This window comes from Ailuropoda melanoleuca, chromosome 9 (genome assembly GCF_002007445.2).
Source record: "Ailuropoda melanoleuca isolate Jingjing chromosome 9, ASM200744v2, whole genome shotgun sequence".
In the NCBI taxonomy this organism is placed as follows: Eukaryota; Metazoa; Chordata; class Mammalia; order Carnivora; family Ursidae; genus Ailuropoda; species Ailuropoda melanoleuca.
In genome coordinates this window covers 103081830-103102790 of record NC_048226.1, presented here as the reverse complement: position 1 = coordinate 103102790, position 20961 = coordinate 103081830, and the positions used below count along the sequence as shown (strand labels likewise).

Here is a 20961-nt window from a genome sequence, read left to right as displayed (position 1 = left end):
GGGGGCGGGCGGCGGGCCGGGGCCGCACGTGGTGGCTCGTCGCCCACCGCGAGGCCGCCCAGCGCGCGGCGGGCCTGGGAATGTGAGGAAGAAGGGGTCGCCTGTCCCCTGCGGCCTTGGCAGGGAGCATCCCTGCGCAGGGGGCGGCTGGAGGGGGCGGCGTCCTGTGCGGCGGCCCTGAAACCCTTAGGATTGTGCGTCTTCGCACCGCGCAGAACGTGCCCGCGCCCCCAGTCAGTATTTACGCGCTGCTGGCACGTCAGGCCCGTTCTGTAACTGAAGGCAATAGGAGATGGAGAGAGCCCGTGACTGCCTTGGACACGTGTTTAAGTGGACGCATGGCCACGCCGGCTGTGGATGTCAATCCGCCTGGGCTGTAGAAATCCCAGCAGCAGTCCTGGAGGACTCCCCTTCACTTCGGGACACACTCCATGCTGCTCGCCTGCCGGTCAGCCGCTCTGGGCGTTCCGTGCAGGGTGCCCAGTTAGGTGAGAGAGTAGTAAACTCTTGAGAAACAGTGAAATCCAGGATTCTGTACTCAGATGCTCCCTAGAAGTCGACAACTTCTTGTTCATTTTTAAAAAGCAATGACGGGGTTCACCCACTGTGCATTGTGTCCTGTAGAGTTAGGGGTGAGGTGGTGTCTGGTAAGTAGGGTTTTGCTCAGAAAAGGCTGGGGCCCTACCCGAGGACAGGATGAGTGGGTAGGTATATACTTGTTTTTAAGTTAAACTTGTATCATTTTTGTCACTGTTCAACCCACCTTTACAATTTACTGATCAACTGTTGGTCTCAGTCTAGCTGGATACAGAGGCTTCTCTTTCAGAGAGAAAAGCCCTTCCAGGGTCCTGTTCCTCCACGGGCCCCAGCCTCTGCCCCAGTGCCCTCATAGCTCTGGAGTTTGCCAGCGTGAAGTGTGGAGGATGGAGAGCCTGGATTGGAAGTGTGGGAGCTGAACTCTAAGAAAGAGATGTTGTCCTTGTAAAGTCCTTCCCTTGTGAGATGCAAGAAATTAAATGTCCCTTCCAAGGGCATGTGGCTATGCTGTCAGTGGAGGTAGACTGTGAGGAAAGTTCCACCTGGGTTGGGTGGATGGTTTTGGTGGAGGGAGAGGCTTGTGACCTGAGGGCTATGGCCTTGGAGGCTGGCCACGCAGAGCCTGGGTCGGCAGGGTGCCTGGCGCGTGGTTGGTGGCCTGGGGGTCTGGCTGTCATCAACCCTGTGCTCCTTGCAGTCCTCTCTTGCCTGTGCTCCTGCTCCCAGCCTCCAGGATGGCAGCAGTTCTGGCCTGTCTGAAAGCGAGGAGAGTGTGTTCTCAGGCCTGGAAGATTCCGGCAGCGACAGTAGTGAGGATGACCCAGCCAAGGAAGAGGATGGGGTCAGCAGTGACGAGAGCCACGGCGAGACGGAGAAGACCACTGAGCAGCGGGTGCAGGTGGGTGAGCGAGCGGCCTGCCAGTAGGTTCTGCTCTCTAGATGAAGGTGGCCAGGACAGAAAGTCACTGCCAGGCCTTAGGCTCTCTGGGGGGCTGACCCCACACTGCTTTCTCCCAAGTTTCCTTGGGAATCCCAAGGCCCACAACCCTCCTTCGATGTACCTGTGGGCACATTTGGGGCCAAGAGGAACAATTGGTGAGAGCTGGAGTGCTCTGAGCTCTTGGGGGTTGCTTTTCAACCACAGTTATGTGCCCTGTTCTTAGGAACTCCAAAAATCCATGTGCCTGGGCCTCCTCTTCAGGTGAGTGTGATGTCAACTCTCCATGGAACTCAGCCCACTTTCAGTTGTAGGCTGGGTTTCCTGGGGGCAAAGCCTGAGGTGGGGATTCATGTGCAAGGTTCTGCCTGGGGGGAAGCTCACAGGACACACAGGAAGGAGCCACCCGAACACGTGAGCCTGATTCCAGGGAGCCTTGTTGGTTGAGACTTTGGCCTTGTACCTGTCCCTGTGATGATGGGGAAGGGTGCACTTCTCTCTGGTCTTAAGTGAGAAAAACGAGAGAAAGGCTTAATTCAACTAAAATACAATATTTGCTCTTCGGAATGTTTTATTTATTTATTTATTTTTTTAAAAAGATTATTTATTTATTTATTTGACAGAGAGAGAGAGACAGCCAGCGAGAGAGGGAACACAAGCAGGGGGAGTGGGAGAGGAAGAAGCAGGCTCCCTGCGGAGGAGCCCGATGTGGGGCTCGATCCCAGGATTCTGGGATCACGCCCTGAGCCGAAGGCAGATGCTCAATGACTGAGCCCCCCAGGCGCCCCATGCTCTCCGGAATGTTTTAGAAAGTAGCTTATAAGTATTTGTATTTCTGACGGGTCTGGTGTTCTGAAGGTCATGACCTTGAATCATACAGAAATCTGCTCCCATAATAGAAACCAAAAAGCCATGCTTGTTTGATCTGTTTCCTAGGAAGAAGGGATTTAAAGTCAGATTTAGACCTTTTTTCTTTTTTTTTAAGATTATTTATTTGAAAGAGAGAACGAGCAGGGGGTAGGAGCAGAGGGAGAAGCAGGCTCCCCCCACCGAGCAGGGAGCCCAATGCGGGTGGCGATCCCAGGACCCCGGGATCATGACCTGAGCCGGAGGCAGACAACCTACCGAGCCAGCCAGGTGCCCCAGATTTAAACCGTGACCCATTCAAGCTTTAGTCACCATGCCGGTGTGCACAGAGAGATGGCGTGCAACCTGTGTTGGCGTGGTTTGAAGAATGATAGGCAGCTGTTTTTTTCTCCTTTTTTTTAACTTTATAAAATTATAAAATATACCTTCCTTGATAAAAATTACATCTTTCATCAGGAGTGCTCAGTAGAGTGGAAGTTCCTCGTGACCCATGCTGCAGTTGGTGACCACCGCTGGTGATCATCTTTCCACCTCATTTCTTCTTTTATGGTTAAGGATCCAGACGCTTAAGTATTTATTTGATTATTTTTTAAAGTAGGCTCCACGGGGTGCCTGGGTGGCTCAGTCGTTAAGCGTCTGCCTTTGGCTCAGGTCATGATCCCAGGGTCCCGGGATCGAGTCCCTCATCGGGCTCCTTGCTCAGCAGGGAGCCTGCTTCTCCTTCTGCTTATGCTCGTGCATGCCCCCCTCTCTCTTTCTCTCATAAATAAATAAATAAAACCTTTAAATAAATAAAAGTAGGCTCCACACCCAACATGGAGCCCAACACAGGGTTCAAACTTACGACTGTGAGATCAAGACTTGAGCCAAGATCAAGAATCAGACGCTTAGGGGCGCCTGGGTGGCACAGCGGTTAAGCGTCTGCCTTCGGCTCAGGGCGTGATCCCGGCGTTCCGGGATCGAGGCCCCACGTCAGGCTCCTCTGCTGAGAGCCTGCTTCTTCCTCTCCCATTCCCCCTGCTTGTGTTCCCTCTCTCACTGACTGTCTCTATCTCTGTCAAATAAATCAATAAAATTTTAAAAAAAAAAAAAAAAAAAGAATCAGACGCTTAATGACTGAGCCACCCAGGCGCCCCTAACTTTTTATTTTAAAAAGGGGTTTTTATCCTTTTTTATGAATAAAGTTTTTAAAATAATTTTTCAATTAATTTTTTTATATATGGAGAGAGAGCACGAGTGTATACTGCTCATGAGCCGGAGGGCAGAGAGAGTCTTAAGCAGACTCCCTGCTGAGTGTGGAGCCCGATAAGGGGCTGGATCCCAGACCCTGAGGTCATGACCTGAGCTGAATTCAAGAGTCAGATGCTCAACCAACCAAGCCACCCAGGTGCCCCTAAAAATAATTTTTAAAAATTGAATAACTTTTGGGGCACCTGGCTGCCTTGGTAGGTAGAGCATGTGACTCTTGATCTCTGGGTCATGAGTTCAAGCCCTGTGTTGGGTTTGGAGCCTACTTAAAAAAAGTTTAAATAACTTTTTAAATAAAAATTTTCTATTTGGGGTGCCTGCGTGTCTCTGTCGGTTAAGCATCCGTCTCTTGATTTTGGCTCAGGTCATGATCTCAGGGTTGTGAGATCAAGCCCTGCTTGGGGCTCTGTGCTGGGTGTGGAGCTTGCCTAAGATGCTCTCCCTTGCCCTCTGCCCCTCCCCCCTTAAAAAATTCCTACTTAAGTTCTCTAAACTAGGTAATTCGTGCAAGTATTTCAAGAGGCTGTGGAGTGGAGTCTGGTGGGAGGGGCTCTCATTGTAGGTGTGGCCATGCTCGGTCCCTCTGAGCTCCCCATGTGTTCCTCCTCTGGGTTCTTCCCCAGGTGTCTGTGCCAGCCAAGCTGTGTGTTCTCTGCAGGGCCACCTTTTCTGGTCTGCTTGCTGGTCCATTCAGCAGGGACTGAAGCCCTCCCTTCTCCAGAAGGAGGGGGCAGCCTTCAGTCCAGGGAAGCTGGCTCTGGCCACCTGGATGGGGGCAGTCCTCAGAGGGAGGCAAGGCTGCCCCTGGCTCCACAGCAGCCCGATTGCGCTCCTGCTTGAAGCCAGGACCAGGGCCCGTTGGTGTGTGCTGTGCTGGGGCAGCGTCGGTGTGCCACCCCCTTGGCTCCTCCCATTTCACACCCAGGCTCTGAGGACCATCTCTGTCTCCTGTGGGCCATCCTGGATGTGAGCCCCACAAGTCGTGAGGGGTTCTGAGTTCCACATACCACCCCGGGCTGCCACTGCGGGATCCTGCCCTGGTTGGGTGTTCATGTCTCTGGCTTTTTGGTGCTTTAATTGAGGGGTACAGGTGGCCTCTGTTGGCGTATTTTCTGTTCTAAAGCACGATTGTCATTTTACTAGGTTCGAATTTCTCTAGGCCAAGAGAAAGGGTTGAAGTGTGTGGGGGGGTGTTCTCAGTCCTTAGAGGAAATCTCCCCATCTCTCCTTTTTCCACCTGTTCCTCAAAAGCCATCTACACCCCTCCATTTGGTTGAGCTGGCTCCGCCCTCCACGTCTTCTGCTCACACTCACTCTTTGGATGGTCTGAGCCCTATTTCTAGCGTGCAGCCTCATAGCTGGAAACCGAGCTAGCAGCCATCACCACTTCCAGTGTATTCTCCTGCACGGAGACTTCTGTAAAGATGTCCTGCCACCGGGGTGGGTCAGCAACCCAAGACCCCCTTCATTGACCAGCTTCTAGAACTAGTGTCTCCCTGCCGCCATCGGTCCCGTGGCCCCATGCCGGCAGAGCTTGTGCTCGTGTCTTCCCCAGCTGTCCCAGCTCTGTAACGGAAAGCCCCCAGAGTTCTTTGGCTCCTGGCCACAGCTGCCTATATGGTCTTGCAAACAGCAGTCTTAGGTGAGCTGCTTCTGTAAGTGGAAGTAATGATTTCCTGGGGACCCACTTTGGCTTCTGTGGCCACAGAAAATGCCCTGCTACTCTTCCTTCCACTCCTGTGCCTGCTTTCTGGGACCTGGTTCTAACCAGGCCGCTGACAGCCACCAGGCTATGGGGCTTTCCCTAACTTCTCTTCCACCGTATGTTCCTGTCACTATTTCTTCCCCATTCTGTCCCCTCTTAACCTGTGTCAAGGCTTCCACCACTTCCAGGGGTGGGCGGGCCACCACCCCACTCCTCGACCACTCCGCTGCACGTGCCTGAAGGGCATCCCGCCTCCTTGTGGGGCTGTGTGCTGATGTCAGGGACACACAGCCTGAGACCGAGGCCGGCAGGAAGAGATGCTACTCGCAGTCAAGCTCTGCAGACTGGAGTGGGATGCACCCGGGCCAGGCATTCTGATCAGCTGAGTGACCTTCACAGAGGGAGCTGGTGGGTTTGCCTTCCTGTTCTGGGAGGAATGGGGCTGAGAGGTCATTGTCAGGGGACCCTGCCCCACAAGTCATGGGTTCCAGGTGTGTCTGGCCATCCCAGACTGGCCGTGACTATCCTGCTGAAACCATCCAGGGATGAGAATGGATGGCCAAGGGATCACTGGCACATCCTGGGGGGACTGCCCTGAGTCTCCACCTTCCTTTGCCGTGGGGAGAACGTCCTGGGGGGACTGCCCTGAGTCTCCACCTTCCTTTGCCGTGGGGAGAACGTCCTGGGTGGGGCTGCCCTGAGTCCCCACCTCCCTTCACCGTGGGGAGAGATGTAGTTATGTGGTCCCGGTGTTCAGGGTTGCCCTGGGGAGACATGGCCCGCATTGGTGCCAGTCTGCCCTGGGCACCACTGTATATGAACTCCTCCCTGTCCACTTCCTCTTGTGTCTTTGGAGGGATTCAGACATGTCCACTTCTTTTTAAGGGTTGTGTGGGATTACATGACAGGCATCGCAGGACACAGCAGAGTGATCACTTAGGGCCGTCACTCCCACTCTGTCCTGCCTCCTGCCCCCGTGGGAGGATGAGAACTGTGCCTGGGTCTTTCTAGGGTGTTCTCTGCCATCCAGGCTCCCGAGTGCCTTGCCTGACTGCTTCCTACCACTGTCTTCTGTGCTTCCCTCTGGCTCTGAGGGCCGTCCTCGCCACTTGGTGTCTGCAGTGCGCGTGGGCCGCAGATGACCTGACCATCCCGTCAGGTGGGCAGTGCTGCCGTAATCCCCTCGTGGAGGCTCGTTCCCACATGTGCAAGCAATTCTTGAGATGTGTTCTGAGAAGCATCTCTGGGTCAAAGGCCAGTGGATTTTTAGTGGAAGGAAAGTGCCGCTTTGCACTTTTGACAGCCACGTTAGACACCTGCTTCCCATGCCCGCCAAGACCGTGTGTGGTTAAAAGTCTTTTTCTACTCTGACACGTGGAAAATGTAGTCTCTTGTTGCTTTATGATTTAAATTTTCTTATATTAGAAAAAGGGCATTTTTTCTTGTGTTTCTGTGAGGACTGAGCTGTATTGAGAACACCCAAAACGCAAAGTTTTTCGTTGCTGTCATGTCTGGAAGGTCAGGCCCCATAGGCTATACTTCATTCCCCTTCTAGTGGGTCCGAGAAGGCCACGTGGACCCTTGGCGTGTGCCGCTTCTGAACTTGGGCCTCTGCCCAGGTGGGCCTGCAGCCCCCTCCCGGAGCCCTGCTCCCCGCTCTTGGGGGCTCTAGCCCAAGGCTGGAGTGGACCCCAGGAAATGCCCCCAAGCCCTCTCCCAGGGGGCTGGCAGGTCCTTATGGGGAAGGAATAGCTGTCTCCATTAGTTCTTTTCTTTTTAATCTCTTGTCCTAGAACTTCCTCCTAACCCCCTTTGTTCCTTGACCCTCAGTTTCCTTCCCCTGGTCTCAGAAGTTGCTTCGGTCTGCTTCCCTCGGGTGGAGCAGCTGTGCATTTGCTGGGCCCGCACATGGGGGGTCAGGACCACAGGGTCCTTGCCATTCTGCTGGGCTGAGGGCTCCCGTCTGTGGGGCCAGGCGCTGTTTAGTCTCTCCTTGTCTCCCTTCCCTGTTGTCGTGTAACCGAGTAGCCCCTGCTTAGCGGCGGGCCAGTGACTCATGTTCTCACAGGTTCTGGGAGTCGGGGACAGAGGGGGCTGACAGACAGTCAGGGTGCTGGCAGGGGCTGGAGGAGCTTGGGGGAGGAAGAGCACCGTGTATTTGGGGGGCTGGTAGGTGCTCAGGAGGGTGGGGCCTTGGGGGCCCCATCTTTCTCTGCGGAGGTCTTGTCTGGGGGCTTAGTGCGGTGCAGGGAGGTCCATGGCTGTAGCTGGCCGCAATGGGCACATTTGCTTATTTCTTTGGATGAGTGTAGTTTTGGGCGTGGGCATTGCTTGTGCTTCTCCGCTGGAAGAACATCTTCTCCCCGTGTCTGCTCGCTCCCTTTGCCTCCACTCAGAGCACCCACCCCTGTCTCTGGGTCCCCTCAGGACTGGCCGCCTGCTCTCTTGTCCTGGTGCTCCATGACCTTGTTGACCTGAGTCCCTGTCGACCAGGCTGGTCTCCTGGGGCACACGCCACAGCTCCTGCCCCTGCCCCAGCCCGAGAGCACTCTGCACACGCCTCCCGAAAGGAGGCAGGAGAGGAGCCCGGTGCCGCATGTCCCCTGCGTGCCACGTGTCCCCTGCGTGCCCTGTGTCAGCTCCTCTCCTCGGTGCCTCAGGCTGCTTCACCCTCCTTGGGCTGCCAGCGCCCCTCCTGCCTCCACCCTCAGGCAGCGGAGGGGAGAGAATTGACCTTAAAGGGAAATCTCCTTAGGCTCCCCCTGTCCCAGCACACCCAACCCTGCCCCACCTGTGCCTCCCACTCACCAGGGCCTCTCAGTGGGCAGGAGGGTCCCCGCTTCCCCGCGTCCTCCGAAGGAGCCCCGTGTGGTGCCCTGGGAAAGGCGATGTCTTTATGATTCTTCTAGGTTACTCGTGTTGAGTGGATTTCTGTGCCTAAAGCCATTTTCCCTTCTTTTGTGCTTGTTTAGAGCCATTTTTTCCACTTGTTATGTTTATGTGGGTCCTTCTTATATGTGTTTTTTCCTATCTTGTTTTCTTTTGTTCAAAAGTTCCCATTGTTGTTCGGAGATTGCTCGCCATGTTCAAGAACGTGACTGCTGACGTAGTAACGGTACCCAGTGTGTGAGGAGTATTTTGCAGGTATCTTAAGAAGAGTTCTGCCTGTTGGTACTGCAGACCCAGGGGCCTTCCTGGGTCTCAGCATAGTTCTGGGGGTGCGGGTGAAGGGACTGCCAGGAGGCCGTGCAGGGCACTGTGTGAGTCTTGGGCCCAGGCCATGGCGGTGCTGCCCGTGCTGGGGTCCAGGCGTGGGCGCTGGTGTAGCATGATGTGGGCGTTATGGCTGGTGGGGGGTGCAAGGGGGCATCCCCAGTGAGTCTCACCAGCTGGTTAATGGAGCTCACCTCAGCTGGGAAGTGGCTGGGCACCAGCCAGAGAGCCGAGGATGTGGGCCAGCGGCCGGAGTGGGATTGACCCACATGGGGCAGGCAGGCAGCTGTTCCTTGATCCATTCCATGCCGTGAGCATCAGACAGCCATTTTAGGGCACTCTCATTTCTGGGGATCAGAGTTCAGGCAGGGTGAGGTGGTGTCATGTCTGGAGTGACGTGGTCAGTGGGATTAGGGGTAACCCACAGCCTCCTTCAGCTTCCCACCCGAGAATTAGGCTGCACACTCAGAGCACGTCAGCTTTTCCTGTGCCCCTCCAGGGTTCTGCTATGTTCTGCTCTAGGACAGTCATCACTCATCACACCTGGTGTTTTGGGGCTCAGGTGAGGGTCCTAAGGAAGAACAGCTGGGGTCTCTTCACTTGTATGTCTGAGCTGGGGGAACCTGAATGGCTGGCACTAACTGGGCACATCCTCACCCAAAGGGCTCAGGGCTCCAAGGTCACAGCTGCAAGACCTTTATGGTCTGGACTCAGAGTTCACATGTTGTCGGTCTGGGCTGCTTTCCTTGGACAGATTTAGGGAGGAAATCATATAGCCTCTGCCCTCAATGGGAGGAAAGTCAAAGATTTGCAGCCATGGTTTGAAACATCAGTGGCACAGTATGGGGCACCCCGGTGGCTCAGTTGCTTAAGCGTCTGACTCTCGATTTTGGCTCAGGTCATGATCTTAGGGTCGTGAGATGGAGCCCCATGTTGGGCTCCGCACTCAGCTAGGACTCTGCTTAAGACTCTTTCCCGGGGCGCCTGGGAGACTCAGCTGATGAAGCGTCTGCCTCCAGCTCAGGTGATGATCTTAGGGTCCTGGGATGGGGTCCTATGTCCAGCTTCCTGCTCAGAGCAAGAGAGAGAGCATGAGTGGGGGAGGAGGGAGAAGCAGACTCCCCGCTGAGCAGGGAGCCTGATGCGGGGCTCCATCCAAGGACCCTGGGGTCATGACCTGAGCTGAAAGCAGATGCTTAACAGACTGAACCACCCAGGTGCCCCCAAATAAATCTTTAAAACAAAATGATGAAATAGCAGCATTCTTCCACTGTGTATAAAACGCCCCCCCTACCTTGTCCTATGGCCACGCCCAGCCCGAGGGGCTCGTCTGAATGAGGCCTGGAGCTGGTGCTGGTGCTGGTGCTGGTCCTGGTCCTTGGCCTCATCCCCACACAGCTATTTGCTGTGGTGGCATCGAATCCCAGTAAGCTCATCTGTTGTCAGTGGGGAAGCAGGGAGCACAGAGTAGTGTCTGGTGTTCCTGAAATCGGCTGGGCAGAAGCAGCCGTTCCTTGTGCGGGGCCGGCTCCTGCTTCTGGGAACAACCCTGGCCCTCCTCTGAGTCCCCTGCCTTTTCCCTCAGAAATGAAGGGGGGTTCATTTTGTGTCTCTGGCCTTTTCAGGCCCCGGTGGTGTATGTTCTTTACAATCTGTATGTGTGTCTGCTGGGTATCAGTCTGCATCAGAGGGGCCGCGAGTGCGGAGCTCGCCATACTGGTCCTTCTGCACCGGGCTCCCCTAGGAGGCTTAAAGGCGGCACCGCAGCCGGTCTGTGCGTGGACGCTCCTTCGTGCCCACACCGGCTCCCTGAGAACTCGTGTTACTAGCTGCAGTCCGGATCTGACCTTTGCTCCCAGGTGTCCCGGCTGCACACAAGCCCAGCGCACCTCCCGTGGACCTTCCGGGTATGGTGGCTGCTGTTCCCCTTGTGCCTTCTGAGACTCTCGCAGACCCCACAGGAAGGCCGTGCAGGGAGTCAGGGTTCAGCCCGGCTGCCCTCGTCTGAGCCACCGCAGGGGCTGTCGGGGTCCCGCTTGCATGAGGAGCTGGAGGAGCCGTGCCGTCACGTGGCAGGTGGCGGTGGCAGTGGGCTGTGGCTGGGCTGGGTCTGATGCGACCAGAGAGGGTCTGTGGCCGTTGGTAAGATGCCATTGAGGCATTTGGAACCCCCAGGGGCCCTGCTTTGGTCCTCCTGGTGTGTTACGGTCTTGGGGGTGGGCAGAGAAACCAGAGTGTGTTCCCTTGTGTGTTTCACGTTCTGCTTCAGGTTCCTGCTCTTCAAATGCCCAGTACCAGCCTCCGCCAAGTGTGTCTACATGGTAGGCCGCTCCCAGAGCCTCCCCTGGTTCCTGGAGCTGGGCCTTGCCTGTGCTCTGCTGCCCCCTGCCGGCCACCCTGTCCCCTGCAGCAGCACTTCTGGAGGGAGCCCAAGGAGGGCTGGGGGCCAGCTCTTTGTGGGAACTGGCAGCCCCAACGCGGGGGGGCCCCCTCCTTGCCGGGGACCGGCCTGTCCGTGGCTCCCTGCACCTGCGCGTGCACGCCGTCCCCAGGGGCCAGCCACACCCAGCACAGGGCAATGTGGGGCGTACTGGAGGACGAAGGTCCGTGACCGAGGTGCAAGTGGTGTGGGATTCTCCAGAGTCCAGTGTTGGTGGAGTCCGTTGGGCGGGCTGGTGCTGTGGGCACCGTGGACCTGCCAGCCCTGGCCTGGCACCGGGCGCTTGCCCAGGCGACTTGCTGCCTGGCCTTGGGCCTGAGGCAGGTGTGTCCTCTGGTGGCCGCTACGGGCAGGGCTCCCTGTGGGCAAAGATGGAGGAGAGCTTGGGGCTGCCCTCCTCGCCCCCCACCCACGCCCTGCACCCATCAGGCTGTGCTGACCCACTTTCGGCGGGCAGGGCTCCCACAGCGCGTGCGGCATGGGGAGCGGGGGTGGGGGAGACATGGAAACCGAATCCCGCCTTGTTCCCGGCCTGGAAAAAAACTTAGTCTCCCACCCTCCTTATACTGAGGGAAAAAACAGGCGAGAGGAAGAGTCACCTCACAGGCCTTTGGCTCCTGCCCGGTCAGGGGAACTGGGGCTCTGGGGGGGTGCCTCGCTCTGGAGTTCCTACTCCCGCGTACTTTACTCCGCTCAGGAGTGAGAGGTAGGGCTGTTTTCCCCATCAGTCCCGGTTCCGGTACACCCGACTCCCCCCCACCCCGTGAGGGAAGAATCTGTTTTCCAGGTTAGGGTGTGAATGTTCAGGGGTACCCACTCCCTGACCCGGTGGGATGGGGTCAGCCTGGGGGGTGTGTCATCATGGCATTCTGTAGGTAGGGGCACCTCTCTGGGCCCTGGGCCGACTGGGCTGAATGTGGCTCTCAGCTGCCGTAGACACCGAGGCCTCCTGGCTGTGACCCTGTGACAGTGGCTGACGGCAGGTGCCATATGCCCTCTTCCAGAGGCACTGGCTCAGGTGTGGGTAACCCCCCTGCCCTGCCCTTGCTGTCGTGAAGTGGCCACCCCCACTTTGCTCCCTGACCCTAGGCTCTCCTGGGCCTGGCAGAGCTGGGTATGGGCTATGGGGCCAGGAGCCCTGCAGCCGGTTTTTTCGTTAAAGGCTGCGGGGGCGGCTGGGCCCTCAGCTGGTGGCTTCATTGCTGACTGTTCCTGTTCCCATCTGGCACGGGTGTCAGCCCTTCCCTGGGGTCCTTCCTTGGAACTAGCACATGGTGATGAGTCTGGCCCTTGACAGAGGACCTCAGGCAGGGCCCAAGAGGCCCACGTAGACCTGTGGTGTCACTGGTCTTGTCTTAAGGCCCAGGGCCAGGTTGGAGCTCTCTAGAGATTGGGGGTGGCGGGAACTTTGGCCTCAACATCGGCAGGAGGGACGGTTTGTTTTTCCCGAGCCCCACCATCAACGAGGGGGCGGGGGACTGCAGGCGTGGGCTCTGCCTGAGGTCAGAGGGCATCAGTGTCTTGATATAACCATTGTCCCCTTCTCTCCTGCAGGATGGGACCCCTTCCCCGAGGACGGCGGTGGCGAGAGTGCAGGGCTGTGAAGAGTACGCGGAGGACAGCTCTGACGAGGAGGTGGGGCTGGGCTTGCCTCTTCCACGAGGGGTGGGGGGGCGCCTTCCCCAGCTGGGCTGTGCTGCCCAGGGTAGAGAGGAGTCAGGCTGCTGTGAGGGGCCACGCTTGTGGTCCAGAAGGGTGATTTTGGGGTTGGGGATAGATGTCTGCTGTAGTGTGTGTCATCGTTTGGGAAGGAGGTGGGGTGGATATGACACGGTGAGCCCCGGGGTGTGTCCGTGGGGCGGTGGCTGATGCCGGGGTCCCTCGTGTTCTGTGGAGGCTGTGCTCATGCTCTCGGTGGACTCAGGGAGGCTGGGGCAGGGCCGGCTTCCCTGATGCCAGCTGGCCCGTGCTGGGCCCCCAGGGTGATAGACCCGAGTGCCAAGGGCAGCATCACCTGGCAGCCTTGTGCAGGAGGTGGGTGGCTTCTGGGTGTTCTGTCCCTTCCCTCCCTGGGGTCCTCGAGGTGTGGGCTGGTGTGGGCCTCAGTGAATGCTGGGTGCCCCCTCAAGTTTAGGGTCTGAAGGGACAAGCGTGGTGGTGGGCTAGGGGTGCCCTGTCTGGCATCCAGACGCCCCGTGTGTGGGCCAGTGGGTCTGTCTCTGCCGCTTTCGGAGGGCTGGAAGCTGAGGAGCTCTGAGGCCCGAGGTGGCTGTCTCCTCCTGCCTGTCCCCTCCCAGGTGTGTCCCAGTCATGGGCAGGGCTGTGGCCCTGCGCTGCCGTGCTCACCCAGGCGTGTGCCTCCTTGGGCAGCGGGCCGCGGGGGTGGAGGAGGACAGTGGCGTTGGTGCGGGCCTTGCAGGGACAGCAGTTCTCCGGAGCTCTTCCTGCCGCCTGTCAGGGACTGTCCCGGGGCCTGGGGAGGCACGCGCCCCCACCCTGCTCAGCCTCCACCCCCGTGCTCGCGCTCTCTTGGCAGCGGCTGCAGGAGCCTTGGCTGCCCGCCCGATCTGGTCTCTGTGCGTTCAGAGAACAGAGACAAAACAAAATAAATTGGTTTCCTGGCCGGAGCAGCGGGCGCACACGGTGAAGGGGGGCCTGCGCGGTGCGGCTCCCTGCCTGTCTCCCCCCTCCCAGGGGCTCTGGCTGTCGGCAGCCACATCCTGTCGGCTACTTTTTTATATTTGGTATTTTGAGAAATCGATGATGGTTGTAAATGGAGTGCAGAGGCGGGGGAGGGGCCCGGGCCTGCCCACAGGGAGGCGCTCCTCCCAGCCCAGCCGGCGGCCTGGCCTGGAGCCGCAGTGGGGGCTGCGGGGCCGCTTCCTCTGGCAATGACTATCCCATATGTCTGAGTGACAGGAGGGGGCCCTGGTGCCCGCCTTCCCGAGCTTCTGCCAGCACAGCCGGCCTGAGGCTCGAGGGGGCGGCAGAGCTCATCTTTCAGGAGCTCCGCCAGGCCAGACAGATGCTTCCCTCCTCTGAGCAGCACGTGTGCCTGGGGTGCTTGGGGGCACTTGGGCACCGGTTTCTTCCACCCTGACGTCATGGGTGTCTCTGCAATCCAAGCAAAGTGCGGTGGGCTTTGGGGAGGAAGCCTGGGAGCCTGGCGGCTAGCGGTCCCACTGGGTACGTGGTGCCAAGCGCGGGGCTCGGAGACTGGCGTGCCCCGTGGCTGTGCCGTGGTGTTTTTGGAGCCTATAAGGGCCCACAGTCTGGGGACACCCCCAGTGTCAGGGCAGTCTCTTCTCCCAGCAGTGTCCTTGGAGGTGGCCGGTGGTGTCTGGACCCCGCTTAAGGCCAGCAGCAGAGGTGTCCTGACAGGGTTGGTGCTCCTGGACGCTGAGGTGTGGCGGCCAGAGGGTGGGGTGGGAGTGCCGCCTGGCCTCCCTTCCCCTGGCTCTGCCCTGCCCGCGCCCTGGGTCTGGATCTGAGGCCTGAGCTGGGGGATGCTGGGGCTTCTGGACCCTCTGACTGCTGGCCTCTTCCGGGCCTGGCTTTGGGGAGCCCCACACCCCAGATGTTGACTTATGAGTGACATTCTACCTTCATGGGAGAGAGTCCTGTTCCCATACATTTGCCCTCCACAGTCCCCAGATTCACATCCCAAGCTGCATGGGGGCTCAAGTCCCCTGGATGTGCTGCTGGGTGTGGTGGGGGTCCTGGGGTGGGGTGGGGGGCCTGAGCAGCCGCAGGCTGTGTCCACCCCACTCCTCTCCCACGGCAGCGGCACCTCACAGACGTGATCTCATCCAGCCCCCGGACCCTGGGGAGGTGGGGCGGGGTGAGGGGAGGGGGCTGGCGGCCTTCGCAGCCTTGGGCCCTTCTTTGTTTCAAGTGGTTGGGAGAAACTGAGGCCAGCACTAGGTGAGAGGTGAGGGGTGGCTATGAACTCTGGCCATAGAGGCTGGGAGGCATCCTCCCCCCTCACCGTATCTGAGTCCCTGAACCCCTGGCCTGACACCCTCCTGTCCACTGTGGGGCCCTCCTATCCCCTGCGAGACCTCCGCAGGGGGTGCGGGGGGCGGGGCTGCAGCCCTGGCTGGCTCCGTGGCGCCCTGGCCTTGCTGTAACTTGGGATCCCGCAGACACAGGCCCAGGCCTCTCTGTATCCAGAGCCCGCGATCCCCTCTGCTCTCTCGCCAAAGGGCCGTTAATGGCTTCTCCCAGCTACTGAACCGGCAGCTGCCTCCAGTGCTGGCGGCGGCCCGCTCCTCCCGGGGCCGCCGCCCCGCCCATCCTGGCCGCCCGCGCGCTCAGAGCGCTTGCGTCGCTGCTGGCAGCGGGAGCCTGTCAGCTCAGGTTTCGAGCTGTTTGTGGAGAGCGCCCCGGCGCTCAGCCTGCTCGTGTCGGCCTTCCGCCCCCGCAGCCAGCCTCCAAGTCTGTCCCTTCCCACTGGTCTGACCCACGGCCTTGCAGGTGGCCGCAGGGCGCCGTGGGCGTGACGCCTGTGACCGCACAGTGCCCCTTGCTGCCGCTGTGAGGCTCCACCTTTGAGCCAGGCCTGCCACGCTTGGGGCGGGAGGCACACCCTTCTCTTGCCCGTGTGGCACCGGCCCCGTGCAGGCCTGGTGTTGCGTCCTTAGTCGGGAGAGACGATTCCCCCTGGGGAGGGCAGGGTGGCGGTCAGTGGGGGGGGGGTGCAGCGGTGGAAGCAGCTGTCCTTTATAAGCGGCGTAGTACGCATTCTGGGACTGAACAGGGTCTCTCAGGGCTGCCCCCCCCCCAGTGCGGCAGCTGGCAGGTGAAGGTGGGGCTGATTCAGAGCCACGTCCCCCCTCTGCTGGGGCACGTGGGTGGTGGAGGCCCCAGCCTGCTGCTGTGTGCCCACTTGGAGCCAGTTTTCTTGGCAGTAGGAACCCAGCCAGGCAGGTGGGTGGGAGAGTGCTGGGACAGGGGCTTGGGGGGGGGGGTTGCCCTGGGGCTGGAGGTGTGGCTGGTAGGGCAGGTTCTGTGGGAAAGGTGGGTGAGGGATAGCGACTGCAGAGCGGCTGAGTGGGCTGGGGACGGGGCCACAGGCAGGGGTTGAGGTGAGTTCTGCAGAGTGAGGTTCTGGAACACTGGGGGGGTGCCCAGTGAGGAGCTCTGGGGCCAGGCCCAACTTGCAGCAGCAGCTGTGTGACGCGTGGGTCTTAGAGCGGGTCTCTACCACCTTGCAGGGGGGCTGTGAGCCTGTGCCCACACTCAGCATTCCAGAGGGGTTTCTGGGAGCCCCTGCCTGTAGGTAGCCAAGAGTCAGGGGGCCCTCTGTGGGAACGCCCATTGGCCCTGGGGCTGACCAGGGTGGGCGGGGGCTGGGGGATCTGAGGGCCTGGGAGCTAGGGCAGCCCTGGGGTGCACTCCCCTTTCCACAGACCCCATGGAGGGTGGACTTGCTACCCCCAAACCATGGAGGGATTGGCAGGGAGGCCAAACAGTGGGCTCCGAGGGGTCCTGCGCCAGCGCACATGATGGCCCTGGGGGGCCTGGCTGGCAGCACTTTGGAGGCGGACGGACAGATGGAGGTGGTGGTGTGTGGGTCCACGGCCGCAGAGGTGCCCTGTTACCTGAATTGGGAAATGGAAATGGCAGTCTGATGGAGAAGGTTTGGGAAGGCGGCTCTGAGCTCCCCACCTGGTCACCCTGGCCCATCCAGCTGGTCCATGGCCTCTGCTTCTGGCCTGGTCCCCTGCTAGGGGCTCCTCACCTGGCTTTGGCCTGTGAGGCAGGAAGAGGCCAAGTAGGACCTGGCTTCCTCCCCTTTGGTCCGTGAATCAGGACTTATCCTACTGGAACCTTTGGTGGGTGCAGATGCAGCAGGTGAGCCTGGGGCACGCAAGCCCCGCCTCCTCCTGCCTGGTACTGACAGAGATTAAACACTGTGGAGGAGCGAGCAGCGCTGAGGCTCAGGACGGCTGAGGCTGAGTGGCGCTAGGAGACAGGCGGGAGCTTCGTGCAGGGGGAGCTGAGCGAACACTGCCGGCATTGTAATCGGAGAGGGGCAAGGGAAAAGAGAGAGCCTGAGCGAGGGCGGCTGACCCCACGCTCCCAGGGGACAGGTGGGAGAGGCAGAACGAGGAGAGAGTGAAGGATTCCAGAGGTGGGCCGGCTTCCTCTCTCGCAGACAGACACGGGAGGGAGGTGGGCAGCGGGCCAGCGCCGTACCTGCAGTTCCAATCTGCGGTCCTGACAGCTGCAGCCACTTTGGGGAGGGGGAGGGGAGGGGCTCATCGAGAGCGGAAAAATCCCAGCCGACACATCAGCCAGTTGCTTGCTGCTTATGTCCGGTGCAGTCTGGGGGGTGGGGGACCCCTGCTGGCCCCATCCCATAGGCTTGTCCTTGGGGCAGAGTGGCCCCCCCAGGAGAGCATGGGGGTGTCTGTGTCCTCAGCCCGCACCTCCGAGCTCGGTGCCTGACCTGGAGGGGTCGGTGGGTGCTTGCCCCCACAGGGTCACATGTGCTTCCTGGCAGCCCACAGGTGCTGAGCAGGGTGGGGGCCGGCTGGCCTGCGGGCTCGGGCCTGGTGATGAATCATGTGGTGCCGCCAGCAGCTCATTCCCTAGGCCGGGGACAGGGAGCTGACAGCCGGGGCCGATCAGAGTGTTTCCAGCCCAGCTTGGCCCACAGAGGCGGCTGTTGGCCCAGGGTGCGGGCCTGGCCCCTCCTTTCCAGCTGCCTCTGGGGCACGCACACGGGGAGCCCTGTGTCTTTGTCCCTCCTGGTGCAAGGCGAGGCCAGCATTCTGGAAAGGAAGCAGGGCCTGCAGTGGGCAGGGAGCACCTGCCACCCCCAGCCCAGCGGCTGTGAGGAGCTGAGTGGACTCAAGTGGGGCCGCCGGGCCCACCACCCCCAGTCTGGTTTGAATTTCTGGAGCAGTGAAGGGTGACGGAGTGCTCCTCCCCCACCCCCTCCGCTCCCTCCTGTTGGCTGGCGGGCCAGGCCCTCACCGCCGCCGCCGTGCTGCTACCGGAGCGGCTCAGGGAGCACCGGGCCCGCTGCCCAGGCCTCAGTCGGCCAAGCTGCAGCCACTCTTGGGAGTCACAGGCCCGGCAGCGGAGACCTTGGCCCGTGCACACAGTGCCCCAACAGGCTAGGTCCCTGGGGACCATCCCAGCGGGCATGTCCTCTCCCACCAGCCTCCCAGATTCGCAGCACCCCTGCAGAGGCCTCCTGCCACCCCCTCAGTCCTGGGGCTCCAGGGGGTGTCCCTTCCTCTGCTCCTGTGGCCTCACGCGGTATGTGCTCCCCGTTCTGCCTCCTGCTGTGCGGCTCTGTGTCCACAAGGTGGGTCTGCCCACTCGGGTGCTCATCATCTTGGGGGGGCTCCATAAGGGAGGTTTGGATCCCCCACCCAGGTTCAGGTGTGGAAATGTGATTACAGTAGGTAAGGGGCGGGTGGGCCACAGACCCTCCCCACAGAATGTCACCCTTTGCCCAGTGAGGCCCTGGGGTGCACCTGCCTCCCCCGGACACCTCCCCCAGGGCCTCTCTCAGGTCCCATCGGGACCCCCACGTCTCTGGGCAGGCGGGTGGGGCGGGGGCTTGCCCTCTCCCCCCTCCTTCTGGCCAGCTGTAGGCTCCTACAGGATTAGGGAAAGGAAATTTGGGGTTGGGTTTCTCTCTGAATGGAACCTGCCGTGGCGACTTTTTATCCTGTTATATTTCTATCACGTTGGACACAGCCCCCCTCTGGCCCTTAATGGCTCTGGCTTTGAGAGTTTCCTCCAAAATTACACCACCGTTTCCTGCTTCGCAGTTCCCTGGAGCCCCTCTGTGCAGAGAAGGGGGGCAGCTCTGGCCCTGCCCTGTTGGGGTGCCCACGTGGGCCTGAGCACCTGGCCTCTCCCTGGGGGCCCAGGAGGGTGCGTCAGTAGGGGCCCCTGAGCCTGTGCTGAGGGCTGGGAGGGCCCAGGGCCAGCACCTGGCGCCCTCGGCCATTCCCTACCCAGTCTGGCCGGAAGTCAGGCTGCTGGCCCGCCTGGCCAGCGGGGGGTTGGGGGGAGGAGGTGGCTCACGTTGGGCCGCCCCTGCCTTTCTTCTCTGCTTTCCCAGCAGAGCTCAAGCCACTAAACCGTAATTGTCACCTGCAGGATTTTAATGGTCAGCCAGCTGTGCACAGTTCGGGGAGGGGGCCTGAAATTGCCCTCCTCACGAGCAGGTGGGGCCTTTGGAGGGGCAGGGTGGGGCATAGTGGTAGGCAGCCGGGGTTCCTGCGGGGGGGGGGCATGGGTTGTGGAGCTCTGCTCCTCTTACAGCTCGTGGGGGTGGGGGAGCCAGGGCACCCCAGGAGGGGTGGGACCAATAGCCCTGTTTGGGGGCCCAGGAGGGCACCCAGGGGCGAATGCAGGTGGCTGCCATCTGGCCTGCACCCTTAGGCCCACCCAGGCTTGGAAGCCTATGCCAGGCAGTGCCCCTCACTCCACCCCCTCCAAGCATCCGCTTCTTGGGTCTCTGGGCAAAGGCTGAGGCCCCGAGGCTTGGCATGATCGTGCTGCGAGTTCTGCCCTCCTTACCCCTTCAGGGACGCCTGGGTACCAGGCAGGCCCTTGGAGAGGAGGCCGGACTGGCCAGTCCCCTGCTGCATGGCAGTGGGCTTCCTCTGTTCTTGCCTTGCCCTGTCTCCCTCATGGTCTCCTTCAGCCCCCAGGCTGGGAGGAGGGGCCTCACTCTGCCTCAGGCCTGGGAGGGGCGGCCCAGCCCCTGGAGGGTGGAGGCCTTCCCTGAGAACTGGTGCCCCTGGCCCAGGGGGACTGAAGATGGGAGGACAGAGCTCAGGGAGAGCAGAGCACGGAGAGAGCGCCGTGAGGGCTGGGCTCAGGCTGGATTCTGAACCGTTCAAGACAACAGTGTGCTTCCGCGGTTGGGCAGTACTGTTTCGTTTTTAATTATACAAAGTTTCCAGACTTTATATTATCATATCAAAGACACAAGATGCCAGCACGTAGTGACCAGAAGAAAACCCAGGTAGGAAGCCAGCGCAGAAGGTTCCGGTAGGCCTGGGCCTGTTGGGCCAGTGCAGAGTCCTGCGCGCTTGTCTGTCCGTTGGCCCCTCCGTAGCCAGAGGCGGGGCTGGCTTGCTGGGCACCCTCACCGGAGGCCTGTGCCCAAGTCAGGTCCACGGGGGCTCTCTGTGGATAGCCCAGCGGCGTCCGCCTCTAACTCCGAATCGTAGTCTTTCTGTCTCGGTCCTTGCTCTGCAGAGGGGAGGGGGCAGTGTCAGGGCTTGGCCACAGACCCAGTTGCTGCCCGCGCCTCTGGGCTTCCCCACTGGGTGCTGTCTCAGGTGGCGGGTGCTGAAAGCACCCCTTCCTCGCTCACCCCGGCTTCCCAATGCAGTTTGGGGAGGAGAGCACACTGCTGCACAGCCGAAATTGTAAAATTAAATTTCCCAGATGTTCAGGCCCCAGGAGCTCACGCGTGCTGTCTGGAGAGGAAATGGGGATCGGGAAAAGCCGCGCCGCATTTTCTCCCTGCTCACCCTGCTTTTCCGGTGCCACCAAGCACGCGGGAGCTGTAAATCACAGCCACCAGCGCTCCCGCAACGTGGCCATCTCCCCCAGCCCCCACATCTCCCGCCAGCCTCCTGTCTGCAGAGCCCACAGCCACCCCGGGGGTCTGAGTGGGCAGCCCCAGGGGTGTGGGCCAGGGCCACGGGAGAGCTAGCAGGTGCCCGATAGGCCTTAGGCCAGTGGCAGGGGCTATGGCAGGGCAAACAGATTGGGGGGGCAGGGGAGTCCCCTTCCTTTGGGGACGGGGCAGGGGCAGAGTTTCTTGAACTAATCCTGGTCTGGTCCCCCAGCCTCTTCCAGTTTGGTGTCTTCCCTGCCTTCCAGACTCCCACGGAGCCCTGGGTGGCACCTGTGTCCCTGGGCACTCAAGGGGAGAAGGCCCAGCAGTGCCTGTTCCAGCTGGGCCTTCTTGTGCTCCTCCCCCCCTGGACTCCGAGGGCACACTGGGTCACAGGTGCTGCTTTGGCG

The 20961-nt window shown here is 60.2% G+C and overlaps 1 protein-coding gene across 1 annotated transcript in view; it reads left to right on the top strand.

The window, feature by feature from the left end:
* Positions 1–1033: 1033 nt before the first annotated feature.
* The window catches only part of BOP1 (BOP1 ribosomal biogenesis factor), a 24850-nt gene continuing 4922 nt past the window's right edge, over positions 1034–20961 (top strand). The window contains exons 1-3 of the mRNA XM_034668541.1: positions 1034–1046; positions 1128–1435; positions 12502–12582. Of these exons, the coding sequence (XP_034524432.1) occupies positions 1034–1046; positions 1128–1435; positions 12502–12582 (402 nt within the window). The remainder of the gene's footprint in view (positions 1047–1127; positions 1436–12501; positions 12583–20961) is intronic.